The sequence below is a fragment of the Cydia pomonella genome, chromosome 7, assembly GCF_033807575.1.
Source record: "Cydia pomonella isolate Wapato2018A chromosome 7, ilCydPomo1, whole genome shotgun sequence".
NCBI lineage: Eukaryota > Metazoa > Arthropoda > Insecta > Lepidoptera > Tortricidae > Cydia > Cydia pomonella.
This window is the reverse complement of record NC_084709.1, coordinates 9852720-9874676: the sequence shown is the minus strand read 5'-3', so window position 1 is coordinate 9874676 and position 21957 is coordinate 9852720. Positions and strand designations below refer to the sequence as shown.

Here is a 21957-nt window from a genome sequence, read left to right as displayed (position 1 = left end):
ATAAGTATGCATAGGTAGTCTTAGTGTAAATAACAAAAGAAATGCGATTAAGACCAGAGGAGATGGATTCCTCAGAAATATCAGAGTTCTTAAGCTGTCAAAAGAAAAATGGTCAAAAAAGTATGCATCCGCTTTAGATACTACTTAAAATATGTGTCTTACATTTTTTAAATAATGGCTCAAGAATCCATCAAAATAATGTTCTCATATTTTCGCTCATACTCTTACTTAATATGCGACACTCTTTGTTACTCCCACTAAGTGCTTCGCGCCATTATTCTTGAAGCGACAAATGCATCACTAAACTCACTATAATGAAGCGTCATTACGCTCATTCGTTTAACGGTATTCTTCGCCATATGTTGCCTAAATTGTCCCGAATACACGTTCCACGGCAACCCTTTTTTTGTAAAGTTGGTAATGGAGGTACAAGAATGTGGTTCAAATTTAAAATGCATAAATATTGAAAATTGAAGCTTGGGTTTTTTTTAATGACTACTGATTTTTCATCCATAACTTTAATAGAATAGCAAGTTAGATCGCTAGTTGCGTATTTTATCAGTAAATAAAAGTAATTTTATTATCCATATATTGTTTTAGTAATACTCGGAACTATTTGCAAACATGAAAAAATATGTAATGAACTCCTGCTGTTAACATATGGGTTATCTATTTCGCCTAAACTTAGTTTAATGGCGTATCAGTAAAATTACCTAATTTGCTTTGGTTAGAATTTTATCGAAACAGCTTTCATCCAAATTGTTTCAGACCACCCGTGGTTAATCATTCTCGCGTTGGATTCCCAATAAAAATTGATTGCCCTTAGAGAATTCGGCTCCGTTATTAACTTATTAAAGTACTGTTAATATTAATCTGCTGTCTACAAGTTTAAATTAAGTTAGAAAAGGCTAGTAATTATGGGCGGTTGTTTTGAGTTATGACTTATGAACATGTGAATTGAAATTAGTGGGGATAGCAGCTTTTCAATGTACAATTCCAAAACTACTTCGTTAGAAATTCTTCATCATGATATATTTGTCCAAATTTAGGGTTCACATAAACACTGACTTATAATACTCATATAATAGAAGATGCAAGCTTAGACAAAAGCGATAACAATTTTCAACATGTTAATAAACTAACGGTACCGAATTAGAAATTTCCTTGCGTCATTAAAGTTTTTAAGTTATCACCTGAGCACAAAGAAGCATCTTCAGAGGAATGCTATCTTGGAGATAGAAGATAATTCCTACAATAGCGTGACACCGCTAACACGCATGGCCACTATTAAATAATTGTGTGAAGTAAGTATTGTTCGGCACGCCCACTAGCAATAAAAGGTAATATGTAAGGCAATAGCGGTGGGATTGGTTTTTGGAAATTGCTTCCAGGCTTAAACGAGAAAAAAAACAAATAGTTTATTTATGGCAATGGTTAAAAATAATTTCTTTGTTCTATTGGTTTTGAGGTGGGTTAAAAACTATTGCATAATTCATATATAAATGCATTTTTAGTACCCAACGAATAGTGTTACTAATTAGCAAATAAGCGTAAGTGTTGAAATAAATGAGGCTACACAAATACATAATACATGCAGGTACACAATTAAATGTCTTATATTTTTGTATTCAGAATCTGAATTATTGTTATTAATATTAAAATCATTAAGGTACACACATTATACACCTATTGCTGACATAGTTTACCAAGCCAAATAAAATTCATAACACTAATGGCGTGGTGGAAGTGGAATGGATACATCAGGCTTAATAAAATCAATAGGATATGCTGCATGTGAGGAACAAATGGTAGGATTGTATAAAGATATACAAAGTTCTGGATTCCATATCCAGGGAAATAATAACCCTCACGGCACACACACACAATAGGTATATTACGCGACAACGTGTATTGCCCAATTCACACGTTAGTACAGACGTAACAAAGGGAGCTCTGTCCCTCTAATAAACGTAATTGCTCCCCGAATAGCGGGAATAACTATTCCAATTAGTATCTTAAATATATGTATGTTTCGAAGTTATAGGTAAGTTTGCACGGAGAAATTGAGGTTCAGTTTATAATCCACAGGATTTCGAAGGTTGCCTAAGCTAGGACGAAACCGCAACAGGATTTAGAAGCTGAAGTGCTATTGATCATGGTCGAGTAATGACCAAACTAGCTAACTTAATATTGTTTCCTGAAGATATCGTTCGTACAATAAAGTTTGCAAATATACGTTATTTTCTTTACTTAATGTAAATAAAGTATAAAGAAAGCTTTGCGACGCTGATATACTAAAATGAATTTCGTAGGCATAATGAAGAAATTACTTTATTCATGTACTTTGTTTGCTTGTTGGTCTTTATAGTGCGAGGGGACGTTACAACGTTGCACGATATATCTGTTATTACCAGACAAAATAGCACACCACCAATAATTTTAGCCTTAATGATATAAAACAAGGATTCGGACGTGTAAAGTCAGAGGTGCTGATTGCAATCAGTTAGCCAGGCGCCATATTTCCGAGATGGCGTGGGCGCGTCCCTAATGACTCTCCCATGCGCCAGCGCAAGCATCAGTGCAATAATTGTACGGCGCATGCCCTTTTGATCTCGCTGAAGTAAAGATAGTTATTACGTACAAGGAGGGTGAAATGAGCGTTAAACTCCATCGGAAATGGTTGTCTGATGAATTGTGTGAGGCGTAGAACGTGTTCGATGTCTTGTTAGGTAAAGCGTATTAAATCGTTGGAAAATTAGCGGGCAATTTTGTTATTAATCCTTTGATATGTCGGTGGATACGAATTGAATTGTGTTTATGTTTTGCTGGGCCTTTGCAAGGGTTCAATTTAATGTGTAGGAATCAACATTATAACATCCTAAAAGTTGTTTTGCCTATGTCTAGCTATTCTAGCTACCTTTATACATTCGATATTGTTTGTAACTCTAATTACTAACAACTTCCCTTAACACTTTTTATCAGAATATGGACTAGAGTATTCGCCATCTCTTTTAAAACTTCAAACTTAATAACGATTTAAATAAGAAAACACTCAACCCTGTTAAATTCTTCATTAATATATTAACGCCTATTATCAAAACAAAGACGTCGTATTATATTGCCAACAACTGTTATTCTTGTAGCCACTTACACTACTCACACATGTGCTACTCGTACTATTTCGACGTCTGAATTTAATGAATGGGGCACTGAAGTGTCACCATGTGGACTTAGTTTGAGTGTCAAGGGAAGTAAAAAAGAAACTTACCGTAGACGGTTAGAAGTGCTGGTTCCGAAATTCTTTTGCCCGCGATATTTTCGGCCACGCAGCTGTAGTTCGCCATGTCCTGTCGACAATATAGCTTATTTAGTGAGTTCATTAAAATATATATGGATGTAAATAGAAACTAACATTTATTAATATTAATATTCAGTGAAAATCTTAAAGCAGAGCACAATGCGGATAAAATTTGAAGGAACAAATGTTGAAACAGAAATTCAGTGCGCAAAATCCTTTTAGCAGAAACTGACAAAACTTGTGTTAAAATTACAACGGACAAGCATTAATTCCAGCAACGCGTGCTGATTATATTAACTATTTACAGTTATTTTGCTTACGAATTATCATGGTAAAATCAACCTTTTTGAATTAAATATAGAGTTCAAATTACAGAGCATAACAAAATACGCAGATGAGGTTTAGTAAGTAAGCGGTGTACTTATTAATTAAGAAGAGCACTTCCGACACCTTTGCGTACTCATATAACGTTACGTACAATGCGACATCGCCTGCAATTTATCCATGTCTGCACGCGTTTGCTAATTAGCAAGCCGGTTCAACGGAAACCGGAGATGGAATGAATTATTTGCGTTGCTGTCGTTCGTGGGTGGTTCTGGTTAGGGTTTAGGCGGATATTTTGGATATGAAACGACATTTATGTTTAGAGGAGATGCGCTATTACCATTTGCAAGCTTTTTGTTTATTTTATATTTGGAACTATTAGGGGTGAAATTGCCTTCACTAACTGTAAAACCTCAAAGCAAAGCTATTAGACTTTTAAGTACACTAGTAAATTTGTTATTTATGATCACGGCGTTCAAACAAGTATTTAATTCTTGGAAGACTATTAAGTTAAATATCACAATTATCACTTAAACTTTTACTGCACATGTAACGAATAGGTAGGCTACACCTATTATTAAGACGAAAGTGGAGGGCCTGTGCAAACGTAGTCCTCATTTTCCTTTCTGGTCATTAACATTATTGAAAATATTTTGATACAATTTGTTGTATATCCACCACAGCATGCCTCTACGTTTGTTTTTTTTTTTCGATTTTTTAATTATTGTAAGATTTTTAATTATGGGTAATTCCACGAGACTATAACGTCAGTTAACAATTCTTTCGTATGTTCTTAAATCAATTAATAAAAAATTTAAGTGTCTGTATATCTGGCGTAGCCCTACAGATATCTGGATACTTAAATTTACTTAATTAATGTAAGAACACACGAAAGACGTAACTGACGTTACAGTCTCGTGGGATTACCCTTATTAGAAAAAAATATATGAAATCTGTTTTTACTACAGCTCCTAATTTTAATAAGAATTATAAAATCGAAAAAGTCAAACGTCCCGGTATAGCTATGATTAATATACTTACATCAAATTATGTAAATATATTTCAGAATATCAATATCCAGAGAGGAAAATGGGAAATACGTTTGTAAGGAGAAGCGGCCGTCCCCTTTCCTCTTAATCACTAACATGATAAAGTTCTCGCTGAAAACTGCATTCTGCTTTTCATATAAGTAAACATATTATAATAAATATTAACTGGAAGTGAAGATTGCGAAAGTTATTTAAACACGTAATTTCTACATGATAATTCTTTGTGTAAATTGTGGTATAAATCTGTCATATAAATTTATGGCAACAGTTAGCATAATTCAGAGCATTAAACACGTTTATCGTTTTCATGCAAAGTAATTGGCAGTCAATCTTCATTGGTTGTATTTGCAAGCGTCACTCTTCATTTGGTCTTTATTTTAAAGTCTAATTCCTTTGCAATAACAATGAATATTTCATGAAAATTTTATTTAGGTTGATACACTTCATTAAGGTCTTTTGTTAGGTTAAATATAAGGTTATTCACAGCTCTTTATTTACGTTATTTTAGAAATGTACATTTAATAAATAGGTAATCATATTTAACACCTAAATACTTAGTAAAATAAACATTTCAAACAATCATAGTCTTAAAAAAATATCAGTATTTGCTCATGAACAACTTGTATAATTACATTTATCATCATCGAGTATTTATTGCTACTGACAATCATCTTCACTTGCAATGGACTCTGCTATCAATCCCAACTAGGGTAGCATTAACCAACTCTGACTTAGCGTTAACAATCGTCACCATCTCGCACTTTATTTGTTTACGCTGTGTTTATTCGTTTGTTTATTTCATGTTTATTTCAAAGTGCGTCCAACTAATTAGTCGAGCGGCACGGACATTTATTAATTGCAACACAAGTCTCCGTCTGCCGTTTTGTTGCGTTCCTCTGCGCGGTGTTGTCTTTCAAAGCCCTGATGAAAGTGGTGGGATATTTTATTCATGCTGTAGCTAAGCTATGTGATTACGTTGCAACACTGCGGCATTATCTCGTTAGTGAATTGCTTTACTGAATTATAAAACCGTAAAGCATGTAGTGAGATAATTTGTTGATGATTGTTGTAGTTGAACCTATGCGGCCCGGCCTAAGGATTTTACGCTAATCAAAATAAGTTCACGGAATAATACAACAACACAATGTTATGATGATACAAAGTCCTGACAAATTTTTGATACATACTTTTATTACTGACTGCTGTAGTACCTGTCCTGTCTAATGTGCCCTCAATTTCGTACGTTTTATCCTCGAAGAGTTTCTTGATCCACCTCGATTACAATTGGATTAAGACGAAATTACCTACGGAAGTGCATGCAGCTGAATCAAACACCAGGTCGCGGTTAAAATTTAACGTAAGAACAAGGTTTTTATTCAAATACATAAATATGTTTAAAGAGACACTGTAGAAGACAGATATAATAATTATCATTATGCACTCCTCAATATAAGACACAATTTCAGAATAAAACAATTGATTAAAGATAGAGTGAAATAAATACACCAAATGTAAAGTAAATACGTGTTAAAATTAAGAAGATTATGATATAAACTTTGTACTAAATAAGTAAAAATAAGTTCACTCAAGGACTTGGCCCACCCAATTTAACCTATTTATTACCATAAAACACTAATGCATACAATTCAAAATAGTACTTGTAGGGTCGTATAAGAATGTACAACTAAACACTAACGCATGGCATCTAATACAAAACATATTGTAGCTCCAATCATCAAGGGGCAAGTCTCATTCACATGCTTCACCACAGGAAACTTGTCACGTGTCAATATTAAAATAAATGCAACTTTATTTATTACACGCAAAGGTTCATTCTTAAAAGTGTAGCATTTTCATGACCTAAATAAAACACGTGTAAGTTATACGACTTTTATATTTGCGGTTTTAATAAGCTGTAACGATAATTATTTATAGGCTATAAACGTTTTAATGACTATAACGTTTTTTTTTAAAGAACGGTATGACGAAAGTTTGTTTTGAAAATTTCCTGCTACTTAATGCGTAATAGTAAAAGCGTGTAAACGGTGTTTTTGTGTGATAGAATTGATAAAGAAAACCTTAACCTTATTTTTCACTTATTCAAAAAAAAAATCTTATGAAAATAAACCTGGCGTATAAACCATTAGACGCTGACTCTTCATTCTTTTTTTATGATATAGGAGGCAGACGAATCACCGCGCAACACCAGAGGGGTTGTAAGTGCGATGCCGGCATTTAAAATCCGTTCTCCAAGAGGACGCTCTTTTCTGAAAGGTTTGGATTAGATGATTTCACTTCATCTTTCTTTCAATATAGACTGTAGATTAGTGCAGATCATTTGTAACAAAGTAATTGAAGTAAAATATATTAAGTTGGCGTCGAGACTCAACTAACCGTTTATTATTATAGGCCTAACGGAAGCGAACTTAATAATACCGAGTAAGTTAAAACAGGAATATAAACATTACATTCTATGGACCACATTTGCCCGACATAGCAACAAAACAACACAGAATTGCGTCATCTCATTTTGAATCGAACCTATATACATTACTGTAACAAAACTTTAAAAGAGTATGATCTCATATATGACCAATGCTACCAAAGAGATATAAACAAACTAGAGATATTTGCTGTGAGCAAAAGATATCAAGAAAACAGGAACATTTTAACGTTTAGAAAGTCCACAGGAAGTTTTTTGCTTTTATTCTGTGTATGATGGTAAAAAGTAACCATATTACCATATAATCCTTGACCAGAATTATTTTTGATTATTTTTCAATGATTATATTATACATTTAATGCTATGCCAAGGTCTACTTAAGACAAATACTATGGTCACAATCTATGAATAAATTCTAAGAAAAGACCCAGCCTTTATACTAAAATCAGTGTTTAATGATAATATTGATAAATGGTGAAAAGGGTAGATGCATAGATATTATGATCTGAGGGTAGATGTAAAATAATTATTATTGCATACTGTAACAGTCAGATGTCCTCTGCCATTGTTATTTTAAGATATGAACACTTAATTTTATTGGGGATGGGTTTTGGATGCGTCACGCTAGGAGAAAAATATGATGGGAAAAGAAATGTTTTCACATTAAGGGTTAATAGAGGCTGAAATATCACTTTGTTAAAATAAGTTATAATACGACAAATTTGTACCTACTACATTTTATAACAGGAAATGAATAAAAACTAACCTAATTTCAGGTACCAGAGAATATAGACCGCGGGCCAGGAGCATATACCGTCATTCATCGCCTCCCGGCTGATACTTTGTCAGAAAATAGTTAAGATGCTGTTTTAAATTAAAAAAACCGTCAGCCGGTAGTATCGCAGTGGAAAGACCGATAGTTGTAAAATAAACATGTAAAAAATATGCGCCTTACCACTTTATGAGCGCAAAGTATGCGTAATGTGTAAATTGCGTAATCCATTGATGGCGTTTCTAGAGTTTCGCCTGATGAAATGCTACATGCAAGGTTGCATTATTTGTTGTTGTGCGACATGTTCATGCGACCAGCTGACATTCTTACCACCTCGATATAACCGGCTGACGATTTTTTTAATTAACAATAGCATCTGAACTATCAAACACAAGACAGACAAAGTATCAAACGGGAGGCGATGACAATCTTTTTATGTATTTCGGTGGGTGCCATTCCTAAACCCACCAACGGCGCGGCAGCTGACGTCCACGAGGATTCATCATACCTAGCCGCTAACCACTATACGAGTTGTCGCCCGGGAGGCGATTGACCATGGCAATCTGTCCCTGGCTCGCGGTCTAATATCGGCAATAACTTCAAAAAGTACTAACGTAATTGGTGTTGGATAAGGCTAATTGAGCTCTATATAAGAATTTATTACACGATTAACTAAGGCACACACAGCACAGCGATTTTACATTCGAAATAAACGATTTCTACTTTATATTCCAATAATGACCCGTATTCTGAAAATATTTCACGGAACGAGTTAACAGCACAGTTTTATTTCTACAATTTGAATTTTGCCAAACTACTGAACAATAAAAATGGCGCGCTCGAAACTTTTGTATTCAATAAAAATGTTACTCACGGTTGTCTGTCAGCGGAATTTTATGCGGATTGTGCACGAAATGTCTGACAAGCGGGAACTATTGTTGTTTATCCTTACATTTATCATTTCGAACGAATATCGACCGTTTACGAAAAAAAATTGCATGGAACAATACGTAAATTATATTCTAATAGATTTGTTATTAAGCATAATGCTTATTAATTAAAAAAAAAAACATAATTTTGAGACCTTAAATATTTGCAAATATAACTGACATATGAAACTGATTTTCAAGTTATTATATAATTTTAGACCTATTTTATTAGTTTTTTGCAAATTAGGGGGGAAATTCACATTAACGTCTCAATGAAGGCTGCCTTTTCGTTTTGTTTCTCATATTGATTTATCATTCGATAAGTTATTTAAATAAAATAAGTATAGATGTTTTTCAAAGCAGAACTAGCAGCTTCTCGCTTTGCCCCAGACCACGTTTTTTTAATTAAACAATAATAAAATCGCAAAAACGTAAAGAAAATCGCCCAAACTCTTGTTGTCTTTTCGAGTTATAAAGCACCAAAATAATATAGTTCTATCAACATTTAGATAAATATTTACCTATACTAGTTTTCAAGTTATCCAATGAAACATTCTTGTCGTAGTTTTAACAAGTTTCCGCAACAAAACAGCGCCTGCCCGCTTAGGCACCCCTCCCCTACAATGACTGTTAAGTTATTTTTAAGTACTCATTGAAACTAAAGGTCAAAATAACGGATTATCTTTACAGTTACGCGGGAAGACAAGGTTCTATCAAGATTAAGAAGTAAGTAGCTTTATCAATCATTTAATGGACCGGTAAAAAAATAATCTTGACTAAAGATACGAGTATGCTATTGTTGAGCCGTTACTTATTTAAAAATAGTTAATCTGAGAATAATCTGAGAGTTTATCGTGTACAGTAAATTGCAGAGATAACTGCCCCCCAGAATAGAAATTTATTTGCGGCGGGAGAGGGGGGGGGGTCAGTTATCTCTGCAGCTTACTATATATTGTAACGCCGATTTGGTTTCAGTGTTTAGAATCAGATCAATATCGGTATACCTAAGTAAAAAAGCACCAAATTAACTATTTATGTTTAGCCCCCAAAGTATAGGTTGACTGGTGGAGAATGCTTAAGGTGTTAAGTCCGCGATATGTTTCTTTGTGCAATAGTTTAAATAAATATTATAATATTATGTATGTTATGTACGTACATCACGTTCGATCATCCAATGATGCTTGAACGAACTGAATTTGTATATGACTTACTTGTAACGTAGCTCTTGATATCACTAGATTCCCCTCAGCAGAAATCAGTACGTTATGATCCTGCTGAAGAGGTGACCCGTGCTTTAGCCATGACACTCGCGGGGTAGGCGCGGCTTGCGGAGGGGCGCAGCGGAGGGATACTGTGGAACCTGCTTCGACCGAAGCTGGTGATGGTGACATCGTAAACACTTTCTTGAGATCTGTAAAAGGAAAAATGCGTTAATTTGCGTTCACAAATTGCCGTTTATCCTACTTATTAGTGTCAACTTTCTATTAACTATTGTACTTATTGGCTACAAACAAACTAATGGATGAATGCCGATGATAAACATTACTGTGAATGTGAATATTAATGTTTGTTATCCTCAAATATTATCATAAACACGTTTGTTTAGGAAACATATTCGGCCAACTATGCTATATGTAATCAACTTTACTATGTAGTTGTTTTCGTTATTGTGGCATTACCTACTTTATTTTTTGTTTCAATACCTAGCTAAATTAATCAAAAATTTAATTTGAAAATTGAAAGACCGATTTATACGAATACTTAGTAGGTATGCCACGCGATACCTACTAAGAATCAATTTTGAAAATTGCATTGTCAAGTAATGTGTTTTATCTACACACATATCATAAACCCTCTATGATGCTTTCAAAATCCGTAAATAATGGCCAACATCACGATAAACTGTTTTGTTAAAACAAATTTCTTATCTGTGATGATGTTGTAATTGCTGCATAACTACATCAAAATCGATTTGCTTATGACTTCAAATTTCGAACATCTCTGAAAAAAAAAGCAATTCGATTTGACCTCTATTCTAATATCAGTCGAGATGCCATTTTGTTCGAAATGAAATGTCAATTGCATACAATTTTGACATATTTGTATCGAATGATACGGAAATAGGCCCCCGACTCTAGTTTGTCTCTTAATTTAAAAAAAAATTACGAATGCGTAACATGCGTGAAAAAGTTTTCATTTACCGACATTTGACCTACAGTTTATCTTTGAAGTATAAAATGAATATGTTTTGTTGTTTTTAAAGTAACTATAGCAAAAGTTTCGTGTAAAATGAGCGATAAAAATATTTCGGTGACGCCACCACATATCCGCGAGCTCCGCCAAGAGAGCAACAGTGCCCCAACGTTGGCTGTAATTTGGGTTAGTGAATACATCATAGAATAGTACATTACGATACAAGTGCGAAAAATAGGAAATTCGAAACGAGTGGCGATAAATTAAAACACGACCGAAGGGAGTGTTTTAAATCGACACGAGTTGCGAATTACCTATTCGCACATGTATCGTACAACGTTTTACAGTACATATGGCCCTTTAAATGTTCGACACAGTAACGTAATATGCTACTTCTCGCACTAGTGCTATAAAGTAGCCCCATATGTACTGTAAAGTTTATAATATGTGTGTAGATAAAATAGTGTATGTAACGGTACATGATTAGGCATTAAAACACTCGTGTATTTTTATGCCTTTTATTATGTAGCAGTCACATAACCTACTATTATTCATATACCTATATGCGTTTGTTACATCTGAATCAAATGAGAGAATTACAAAATACATTTTATACAACTGATTTCAGTTAAACATTTTTGTGGTTAAATTAAGGCTTAAATGGGACAATAATGGCATCGAATTCCCATATCTCTCTTTAATTCGACATTCCATTGTTGCATAACGCCCGCATGCGAACTTCATACAAAAAATGAATGAGCTCATACAAACAAAACCCATGTCAATTACAATTTATCACGCACGCGTGGACTGGCTACTGTAATGTGATAATTGTTTAAGGAGTGACAGTTTTGTTATGCAACATAAGGGTTTGGACTAAACTCTAAAGATATTGGTACAAGACAAGATAATCTATAATACCCATGAATGTTATTCGAAGCTTACTTTTTTACTCTAACCTATATTGCCGTGATACTGTCTGTCTGTGGGTTAAGCTACCATTTAATAGAACGTAGTGGAGCTATCTAAATTCATGAATCTGAACTTTGTTCGAACAAATATGTATTTAGGTTCTCATCAGATTACACTATTAACAGTGGTGGTTAATAGAGTAATCCGGTTATTTTACTATACACAGTAACGGTCGTAAACCAATGTCCACGTTAAGGTGGAAATTGTGGACTATTTAGTGATTGATCGTTAAAGTCGTATCAGTTTCACGTCGATACTAGGAAACGCTCTATGGCTCGTTTGTACTACCTATTGTAGCTGGGTTTTATAGACTGGCCTTTTTAATAGGGACATAAAAACACTAGAATCTCTCTTTATGTATGTATGTATAAACTCTTTATTGTACAAACACACAAAATATAAATATTTTTGGTAAGTTAAGCGCCGTTGTGACTACGTGTTGAATCCTTCTTGATAATGAAATTATTGTATGGTATATTTATCAACAAAAAAAAAAACATTTGTTTTGTCATGTTAATTTATAAAATGTATGACTTTAATACTTATTTTTTATTATTTTTATATATAGGTAATTTATTTTTATTGCATCAATAACTTTAACTATGATATTATCATAACCACAAGATATCTTTGGAGAGTTAGTTAGTTATTGGGTACCTATTTTATTTTCGCTTGGTCCCCTAAATTGAGCCGTCCCCGAATATCTTCTCACATCAATCTTAATAAAAAGCGTAACAAGCCGGTCGATTACTTCGTTCCCGTCGTCGGCGATAATTGTCTTTCATTAAACAATTCAACAACAATTCAATAGCGGTCACAATGTTGCCAACGAGGCAAGAGAATAATGTGACCGTCTTGGACAAACCAATTTTGAGACTCGGTTTAATAATATCAAATAAGTCAATTTACCTACTTGTAAAACTTTAAAATAAAAAAAAAGCCGAAGTGTGGGAATACTTTTTTACATAATCAACATTTGATGACATTGCAAATGTATCGTAAGTCGACCAAAGTTTGTTTGTTCCACAATTTCCTTAATAAGCTGGTTATAAAAAGTCTTAACCAATTCCCTGTAAAATACTGTATTTTAAAAATGTCTGGTAATGTCTATGTAAATATTTTATTCAGCAGTTTTTCTCCAGTAAGGGTATGTCGACACTCTCAATCAAAACTCCTCCAATATATCACAGGAACTTACAATAACAAATCACGACACTCTCGGTTTCATAAGAACTAATGCCGGCTGCAAAACGAATACTGCGAACTGTGGAGCGGACCATAAATCTAGAGTGAACACGCTCCATTACTCGCTCGAGTACTAAGCTTGCGCTGCTATTTATTTCTGTTGTCTAAAGAGACGTATGTGTAGTTACATTTGTTGACCTTATAAGTCCTTTTACACGGGATAGGGCTACAGTGTTGAGGTACGGTAGCTTAAAACTATATTGTTAAATTAACAATATAGTGTGAAGTGGCACTTTATATGGGAGACTTAAGAGTTGCATCGTTGGAACGTATACGAAATCTGAAATATTGTTGCATATTCTTTGTTGTGCGATCATGATAAATGCTTATTAGCATTTTTCCATTTGTGCGACAACATTTAATCTAAGAAATGACATTTATAATACAAAAAAATAAAGGTGACATTCATCCTAATTACAAATTTCACCGTTATGCCATGCCTATATCTTTTTAAAATATCATACGAACTCTAAAATAAATTCTACCTCCCTTTAAATTTTAAGTCATCCGGTGATAGCCGTAAATGATAAGTGTTAGGTTAAACCAAACTTAGATTTACCGGTGCTTAAAATTGTAAGAAACTTTTCCACGTACTAATTACATGAGAACTGTCAGATGTGGCGCTGTTCCCAACAGCAAATATAAGTTTGTCTGAACCGGTGAGTTCATGCGCCGTAAATTACGGACAACGTTCCATTTCCTCCACAAAATTCTGGAACAAAGGACTTAGAAGCTCTAGAAAAGGTTATAATAAAATAGATTTATTGTGTGGATAATACCTATTCAAGTTTAAATTTTAAAGTCGAGATTATGTGACTGGAATACACAAAATAAAGAAAAAACCGATGTCCATTTCGAAAACAATTTGCCTTAAAATTTTAAAATGTTCCAATCAGAAAATAAATCAACTAACAGAAAATTAGGCACATCCGGATTGGTAAATCTTTGAGATCACAACAGTCATTTAGAAAACTAAATAGAAATGAATAGTAGTCAAACAGCTGCTGCTTAAATAGTTCCACATTAGGCCCACTATTAACTAACTCCTTAAACGAATTTAAATTTAAACACGTTTACTCAGCCATTAAAAAGGTAATGCATTATGTACATTGCCGTAAATCTTAGACAGGAGACGTAGAAGCGTCAGTTAGAACACGTATTGTATTATCATTTATAGCAATGTCGCTCGAGAGTGTATTTTAAGCGGGGGAACAATTAAAACTGTCAAGTTGGGGATTTAGAGCTCCTGTATTAAAGTCAGTACATGCGTTGGTGTTGTGTTTTCGTCGAGTGAATTAGTTGATTTTATTGTTGTTTAGAGCATATTCCTTATTGTGAAGTAAGCCGTACCGTAAAATCATAAGTATTAAGTAGTCGTGCTTATCAAACATAATTATAAAATTATTCGTTCCGTTAAAGTATGTTTAATTCCAGTTTTAAGAACGAGATTGTTACATACACCACATAAAGGAGTTGTACATCTGTATTGAAGCTGCCATAATATCACTTTCAAGATTGAGACTATGTATATCATATACTTCATGTATGTTACCAATTAATTATGTCGAGTTTGCTCCTAATTAATAAAGAGAAATTGCCATTGTTTTAAGCAATTTTACTGGCGGTATTGTTTTGAACTCTCTCGCAATTAGAACAGTGTGAACGTTTCTGTTTATATTTAGGCGTTTATGAGTTGCACTAGATGTTTGCTTCCAGTTTTGTTTAACTTAACGCCTTTCAAAGGAATGTTTATGAACTCGACAGTTTTGCTTGATAAATAAAGGTTTCTTTTAAATGTTAAATAATAAATGTCTCTTACTGTAATCACTTGGAAAACCCTCTGGCATAATCTAGATCCTCTGAATTTAAAATATAGGTATACACATTTTGGCTTCGTTTATGAAATTTTACCTACAATTAGAAGTTACTTTACTTACTATGGCATTGACTTATGACGACCGCACGACTAACTTAATTCAGATAGGTAGCCTAAGTAAGGCGGATAAATACCGCAAAGTCGTACGGCATTGTAATGACTGCGGTAGCAACGTCAACCATGTCAGCTAACAGAAAGGTACACATACTACAATAGAGTAATTTCCATCTAAAGGCACGGTCCGGTGAAATTCAGTTTAAAAGTAACCCCCGATTTTGACCATAAATACAACTGATTCAATAGTATTTGTAATACTCAATAAGGCCTGTCCTATAATTCAATTATATTACCTTTACTGTCATTTCAATTGTGATATATAATCTTGTACTAAAATTTCGCAACTCACATTTGATATTTGGTTCTTTAGCCGGTTTAAAGCTTTGCAATTGGAGTACCCACTTTCTATTTGAAAATGTCCAATACCGGGTCCAGACAACTCGTGTGATTGCTGAATTCACAGTTGTGGAACTTCATACTCTCATAATTAGATTCATGTCTCATGAGCAATATTACGCCGATATTACTTTGCATAAGTTACCGATAGAATAGGTGGGCTTATTGCCCAATCCTATTACGGTCCCAAATACAGTCCAACTGATCGAATAACGTGCTCTAATCGTGTAAAGAGCAAATAAAATCAGTTTCTACACAGTTATTAAGCCAGCTACATCACTTCGGTATAACAACCACGTCAGAAATAAATTAAAACTTTATTCAATATTTTGAAGGCTTCTTTTGGTGCAGCTTGGTTACTTCAAAAAAAAAAAACAACGGGTTGCACTCCGGGAGTGCCGGCAGAAGTGAAAACTTGAATATTAACGTTGTGCATTTTTGATATTTTGGAGAAATTGCGTAGCAGTTTTATGAAAAGAGATAATTCTCTATTATACATACCTACGTAAATAAATTGGAGTGCGGAAGATATTTTGAAATGCGAATTTTAGTATTAATATATAACATATACAGAGTAATTCATGAAACGTGAGCAGGACTACAGCCTACACAATCAGTAAATGTTAATGAATCGTTCACACCCTTATTAAGTAAAACAATCACGCTTCTTTTCTATTATTTAACTTTTTGGTAAGGATAAATTTGAGTATCTACAATCATGGACACCCAACAACACAAAGATACAATACAACACAATTAACAAAGATTAAACCTCTTTAACCGTTATGACAACACTTTGATTATGAAGAAAATAAAATGTCACACTTGAATGAGATACGATTTTTCAAAAGTAACTAGGTTTCGATGACATTCAATTTGCACGTCACCATGGTGTCACGTGTCCGTCTTACGAATTTTCAATCTGACGGTAAAAAAATTTCTCCATCACAAAAAGTGCACAGCGCCGCTAAAGAAGTTTTCACGTACTGAATGTCTGCGTGTACTGAATTTCTACCCCTTACCAATACGTATAAATAGAATGCAATAGTGAAATGTGCCTTATATATTTTATTGTCACGATAATTATTAACACAAAGCTTTGTACTATTGTATTATGTACTCTAGCAATTATTGGAGTCGTCGAACGTCAGTTATTGGAGCAAAACAAGAAAAACTCTAAAGCTTTATGGTCTACTATCAAGAGTATTACTAACTTCAAGGGAAATAAAAGTGACAACTCCGAACTTCTAAAACACAAACCTGACCCAAATGATGCGATAAACCACGTTAATAATTTCTTCACAAACATTGGAAAACAACTAGCATCTGAGATTGCTGGCTCTGGTTTTATTTCAACAACTGACACTAGCTCTATACAAAATCACTCATTGCCCTCATCTTTTGTCCTACTTGAAACTGACCCCCACGAGGTGGAAAATATCCTCACGTCCCTTAAGTCTGATAGCGCGACGGGCACTGATGGTGTGCCTACAAGGTTTCTTAAACTTTGCAAATCCATTATAGCCCCAATACTCAGCCACCTAACAAATTTATGTTTCGCCCAGGGTGTTTTCCCTAAACCTCTAAAGAAATCTTTAGTCACACCTGTCTACAAGAGTGGTGAGAGAACTGAACCAAACAACTACAGGCCGATTTCGGTTCTTACTACCGTATCTAAAATAATAGAAAAATTGATTAATATTAGACTCGTTAACTACCTCAATAAATTTCAACTTTTATCGAAATTCCAATTTGGGTTCAGACAGGGGACATCGACAGAAGACGCTATCCTTCACCTAACTTCTAGGGTAACTAAAGATGTTGACAATGGAAATAAATGCCTAGCTGTCTTTCTCGATCTTAAAAAAGCTTTCGACACGGTAGCTCTCCCCACTCTTGTAAAAAAGCTCGAGCGATGTGGCATCAGGGGTAAACCGCTGGACCTACTCAGTGACTATCTCCGGGACCGAACGCAAAGGGTCAAAATTGGAAGCTACTACAGTGATGAGGCAGATGTGACCTTTGGCGTACCACAAGGCAGTGTACTCGGGCCCACCTTGTTCCTCGTTTATATAAACGACCTCACTGACATGAATATTCGTAAGGGTTACGTAATCTCATATGCCGATGACACTGTCGTGGTTTTCACCGAGCGTAACTGGGAGTCAGTTTTTGAAGCCGCGGAAAGGGGTCTGCATAAGATTAATATATGGCTGAAAACAAACCTACTAACCCTGAATGCGACTAAAACTAACTACATTTGCTTCTCTAAAATTGACAATGCCCAACCGAACCCAAGCCTTACTCTAAAAATTCATGTCTGTAACCTTCAATCTCCCCTGACATGTCAATGCAGAGCATTAGATAAAGTACGTACCACAAAATATCTTGGTGTCATAATAGATCAGCGGCTCTCTTGGCACCAACATATAGAATATTTAAACGGAAGAACTCGTAAACTCGTCTGGATTTTCAAAAATCTCCGTCATGTAACTAATAACACACTTATAAAACAGATTTACATTGCGCTTGCACAATCAATCATTACATACTGTATACCAGTTTGGGGAAGTGCAAATAAGACCAAGTTTCTGGAAGTTGAGAGAGGACAGAGGTGTCTCTTGAAAACCATGTTTTTTAAACAGTATAGGTACCCAACCACAGACCTTTACGCTGAATGCAAACTGCTCAGCATACGAAAACTGTACATCATCTCAGCAATCGTACGATGTCACAGGACAATTAAATTCGACCCCAAGCTACTACTAAGTGGAAGACGAAAACATAGAGCTGTCTCAGTACCCAGTAGTAATTCAGCTTATGCTAGGAGACAATATGATGTACAATCTGCGGTCTTATATAATAAGATAAATAGTGAACTAAATATTTATTCGAAAAATTTATACGAGTGTAAACAATTACTTTGTGATTGGTTATATACATTAGACTATAGTAAGACTGAAAATTTGATTCAAAAATAATAATAAAAGTTGGATCTTATTTCATGTAAATTAAGGATAAAACTCTATTTACCTAATAATTTAATATTGTAATTTAATAACCCAACTGCTAACATGAACACACACACTCACAACATACACACACACACACACACACACACACACACACACACACACACACACACACACTCTTAGCTTGCAATTTTGTGACTTAGTTCTTTAGTTTTAGTTCTTAAGATACTCAATGTAGTGTTATACTCAAATCATATTAAAATGTTCTAATTAGTTACCAATTGGAAGAGCGAGACTTTCTGACACAGGTTCTATATACCTACTAGAAGGTCTCAACCCCTTGTATTATTGTATCATTTTATATTGAATGAAATAAACTTTATTTATTTATTTATAATTATATGAAGACTTTTGAAAATTTGCTTAACATAGGTGAGCTGTTAAACTAAAAAGTTACATTGATCTTTAAAAAAATGTTTTTTTTTTATATATATTTAGAGCTCCAATCATCACATTGATATTATACATAGTGATGGCTCTACCTCCATCTGTGGCTCGCATTGCCCAAGAAGCAATAAATCCAACAAACTGCGCACCCGACGTTTATTTAATATGCACAGAAGATTTACCTTCGGGCATTGAATTAAATCGAGGTTACCTTAATGGAAGTTATGAACAATAATATAAATGGTGCCATACGTCTTTGTAGGACACAATTTTTGAAGGTGTTCACAGATAAACGATTGCAGAAGGTACGCTTAGGTATATTCACGAATCACGAGGGTCAAACTGATGCAGTAGGTATTAGATCTAAAACCAATGTACAGCGAGCTGTAAAATTACATCGAACCATTATAAATGGAATTAATAGCATGTCATTAGGTATTTTTTCCACTAATATATCTCCAAGCGAAGTATTAGTTAGCAGCTTTTAAATTTACCTGGATCTATGTAGGCGATCGGTGTCAAAGTTCTAATGGTGTTTGGTGAGAGACGTTGAGTAGAAGCTTACTTCGTACTTATCGTTTAATTTGCGCTACTAGCTCTGGTCATATTTCCTTGAATTACCTTTACCTACTTCGTATCATGTTACCGGACCTATGTTAGTTATAACGTAATAAAATTCTCTTTGCATAAAGTTGATTGGCAGTTAATAATTCTTTGCATTTATAAAATTGCATATATTTTTATATACATATATGTGAACACTGACTAGTGTAGGTAGATACTAAATACGCTAAATTTATGTAATTTCTCTTGTCAAGGTATTGACAAACCTACTGGTCCTATCTCCCTTGTAGAACAGTTTTCTGATATTTTATTTTAGGAGAGAATTCAAAGGCTCACAAATAAGCTTGATGTAGAATTTCAAACCCATTTTCATGATAAGTATACAAATTGATTACTACGGGTCTTAAGAAATTCTTTTTGATTTATTGCTGGTTGGTAAATTATTTTTTTTTGCCTCTGATAGGCCTTTGTTTTCAGAAGATTAAATATTCTTAACATTTAATTAATACATTAGTAAAAATGTTGTTAGGTAGTAATTTCATCATAAAGTTTTTATAAATTAATTAAAACTAATATGTTGATCTTAAAAGGGAAGAATAGCTTTGCGATCCTAACGAAATAACGGTACTTTTTCTATGAAATGTCCATTTTGGGAGAAAACGGTTTCCACTAACTAAATCTTAACAAATCATTTTGATTTTGATGTCGATCGCTTCAGCAAAATATATTCTAGGTTTATAGGTTTAACTTTGAAAAAAAAAAAATTTTTTTTTTTTGTATTGCATATTTTTTAGAAAAGGAAAATCTATAGACCTCGTTTTTCATTGTGTGTCGATAGACATGGAGAATGGAAAATATTTAGAAGTGGAAAAACATTATTTCTTTTTGTATGGACGAATACGTACTTCCCTCTTAACATATTTCTCTCTACCTTTACATGCAAATAAAATGTGTTCTATCAAAGGTACTATGGGGACAGCTCTTCATTTGAAAATATATGCTATAAATATGAAAGTTAAAAAGTATATTCTACTTCGTTACTGAACCGGGGTTCAAACGTTGACCGGGTTAGTTCTAAATGCGTCGCGGAAACTCTCAAATTATGAGTTTTGATGAAACGTTGCGCCATGGCCGGATATAGAAGCTGCGTTATGATTGCATCGACGTGTTTATTGTCGTTGTAAACATATCAATGTGACTATCGTTTGAGATTAATTGACGAATCTTTTATTAAGTATTAATATAACGGGAAGGAAAGTAGGAATACACATTTGGTGTCACAAGTTTGAAATGTTAGAGAAAAACGAATATCCAGTACCTTAACTTATTCAGCGGTAATCACGTCATTGTCGTTATGCTTCGACCAAACAATTTCGCTACATATCGGAAAATAATGTTACTGGCTACAGTGTAGCGCTACAAGCGTAGCATAGCCAATAAATGAGTTCAACAGGCCTATATAGGGCAGAAGAGGCAGGCCAAATATGCTTAGGTAAATGTTATTTAAAAATACTTACATGCCAATTCTACAACGGCAGGCTGACTCTTGATATCTCCACGGCTACTCCACGCATAGCACGTACAAATAAAACGATCATCACCAAAATACTCCTCCAGCTGATCTCTTGTTACATTACACTCCGCCTCAACAATTCTGACTCCAGTTTGCGGATCCACAAACTCGAACTGCGTGCTAGCGACCGACCGCACTTCATTGCACTTGAAGTATACTTGGAGGGCATTCGCTGCCCGACATCTTAAAGTAGCTGGTTTATTTCGGACAACGAATGAATGTGATGGTTCTAATAGAAACATCGGGAGATCATCAGTGGAGCTTTGCAGTAAATGGTCTCCTGACAAACTAGGTAACTCGTCATCTTCACGTTTGTCGTGATCGTCCTCTTTATATGGTTCGCCATCGTAGTCTTCTTCTAAGTAGTCTCTATGGTGTGGAGGTGGGTGATTCTTTTCTGAGTTATAGGGGTCTAATGCTTCGACTCCAGCCGGATGGGCGTATTCGGGGCGTAGAGGAATGGGTGGCGTTGGTGCGGCTGTCGTGTCATCTGGCTTCGGCGTGCTGGAAACATCTGGAACAAGAGATTTCTTGGTTATAATTTTGTGTTAGACTCAACTTTTACCTAAACAAAACTCTTAGCGTCAAATCATAAGTAAGTCTAAATCTTGTTTAGTTTTGAGTATTGAGTAAGATAGTAAATTCTACCTAAAAGTTCCTATCGATTGCATGTTTATATTTGGATAAGTAGTTATAGATTTTCCGTAAAAAATTCTAATACATACATACATACACGAAGAATTCACATAAGAAATTATGAATCTTCGAATATCTAATTGTGTATAAATAAAGCAAAATTAAATTGAAACTGATGACAAATGACCCCAGGGAATCCGTATCAAATAGT

General features: G+C 34.4%; 1 protein-coding gene across 4 annotated transcripts in view; it reads right to left on the bottom strand.

The window, feature by feature from the left end:
- LOC133519782 (netrin receptor UNC5C-like) overlaps nucleotides 1-21957 on the bottom strand; it is a 172736-nt gene that overhangs the window by 20674 nt on the left and 130105 nt on the right. For all 4 annotated transcript variants that reach the window (XM_061853872.1, XM_061853875.1, XM_061853874.1 and 1 more), the window contains 3 exons: nucleotides 21055-21624; nucleotides 10027-10226; nucleotides 3269-3347 (listed from right to left, as the gene is read on the bottom strand). In XM_061853872.1, the coding sequence (XP_061709856.1) occupies nucleotides 3269-3347; nucleotides 10027-10226; nucleotides 21055-21624 (849 nt within the window). The remainder of the gene's footprint in view (nucleotides 1-3268; nucleotides 3348-10026; nucleotides 10227-21054; nucleotides 21625-21957) is intronic.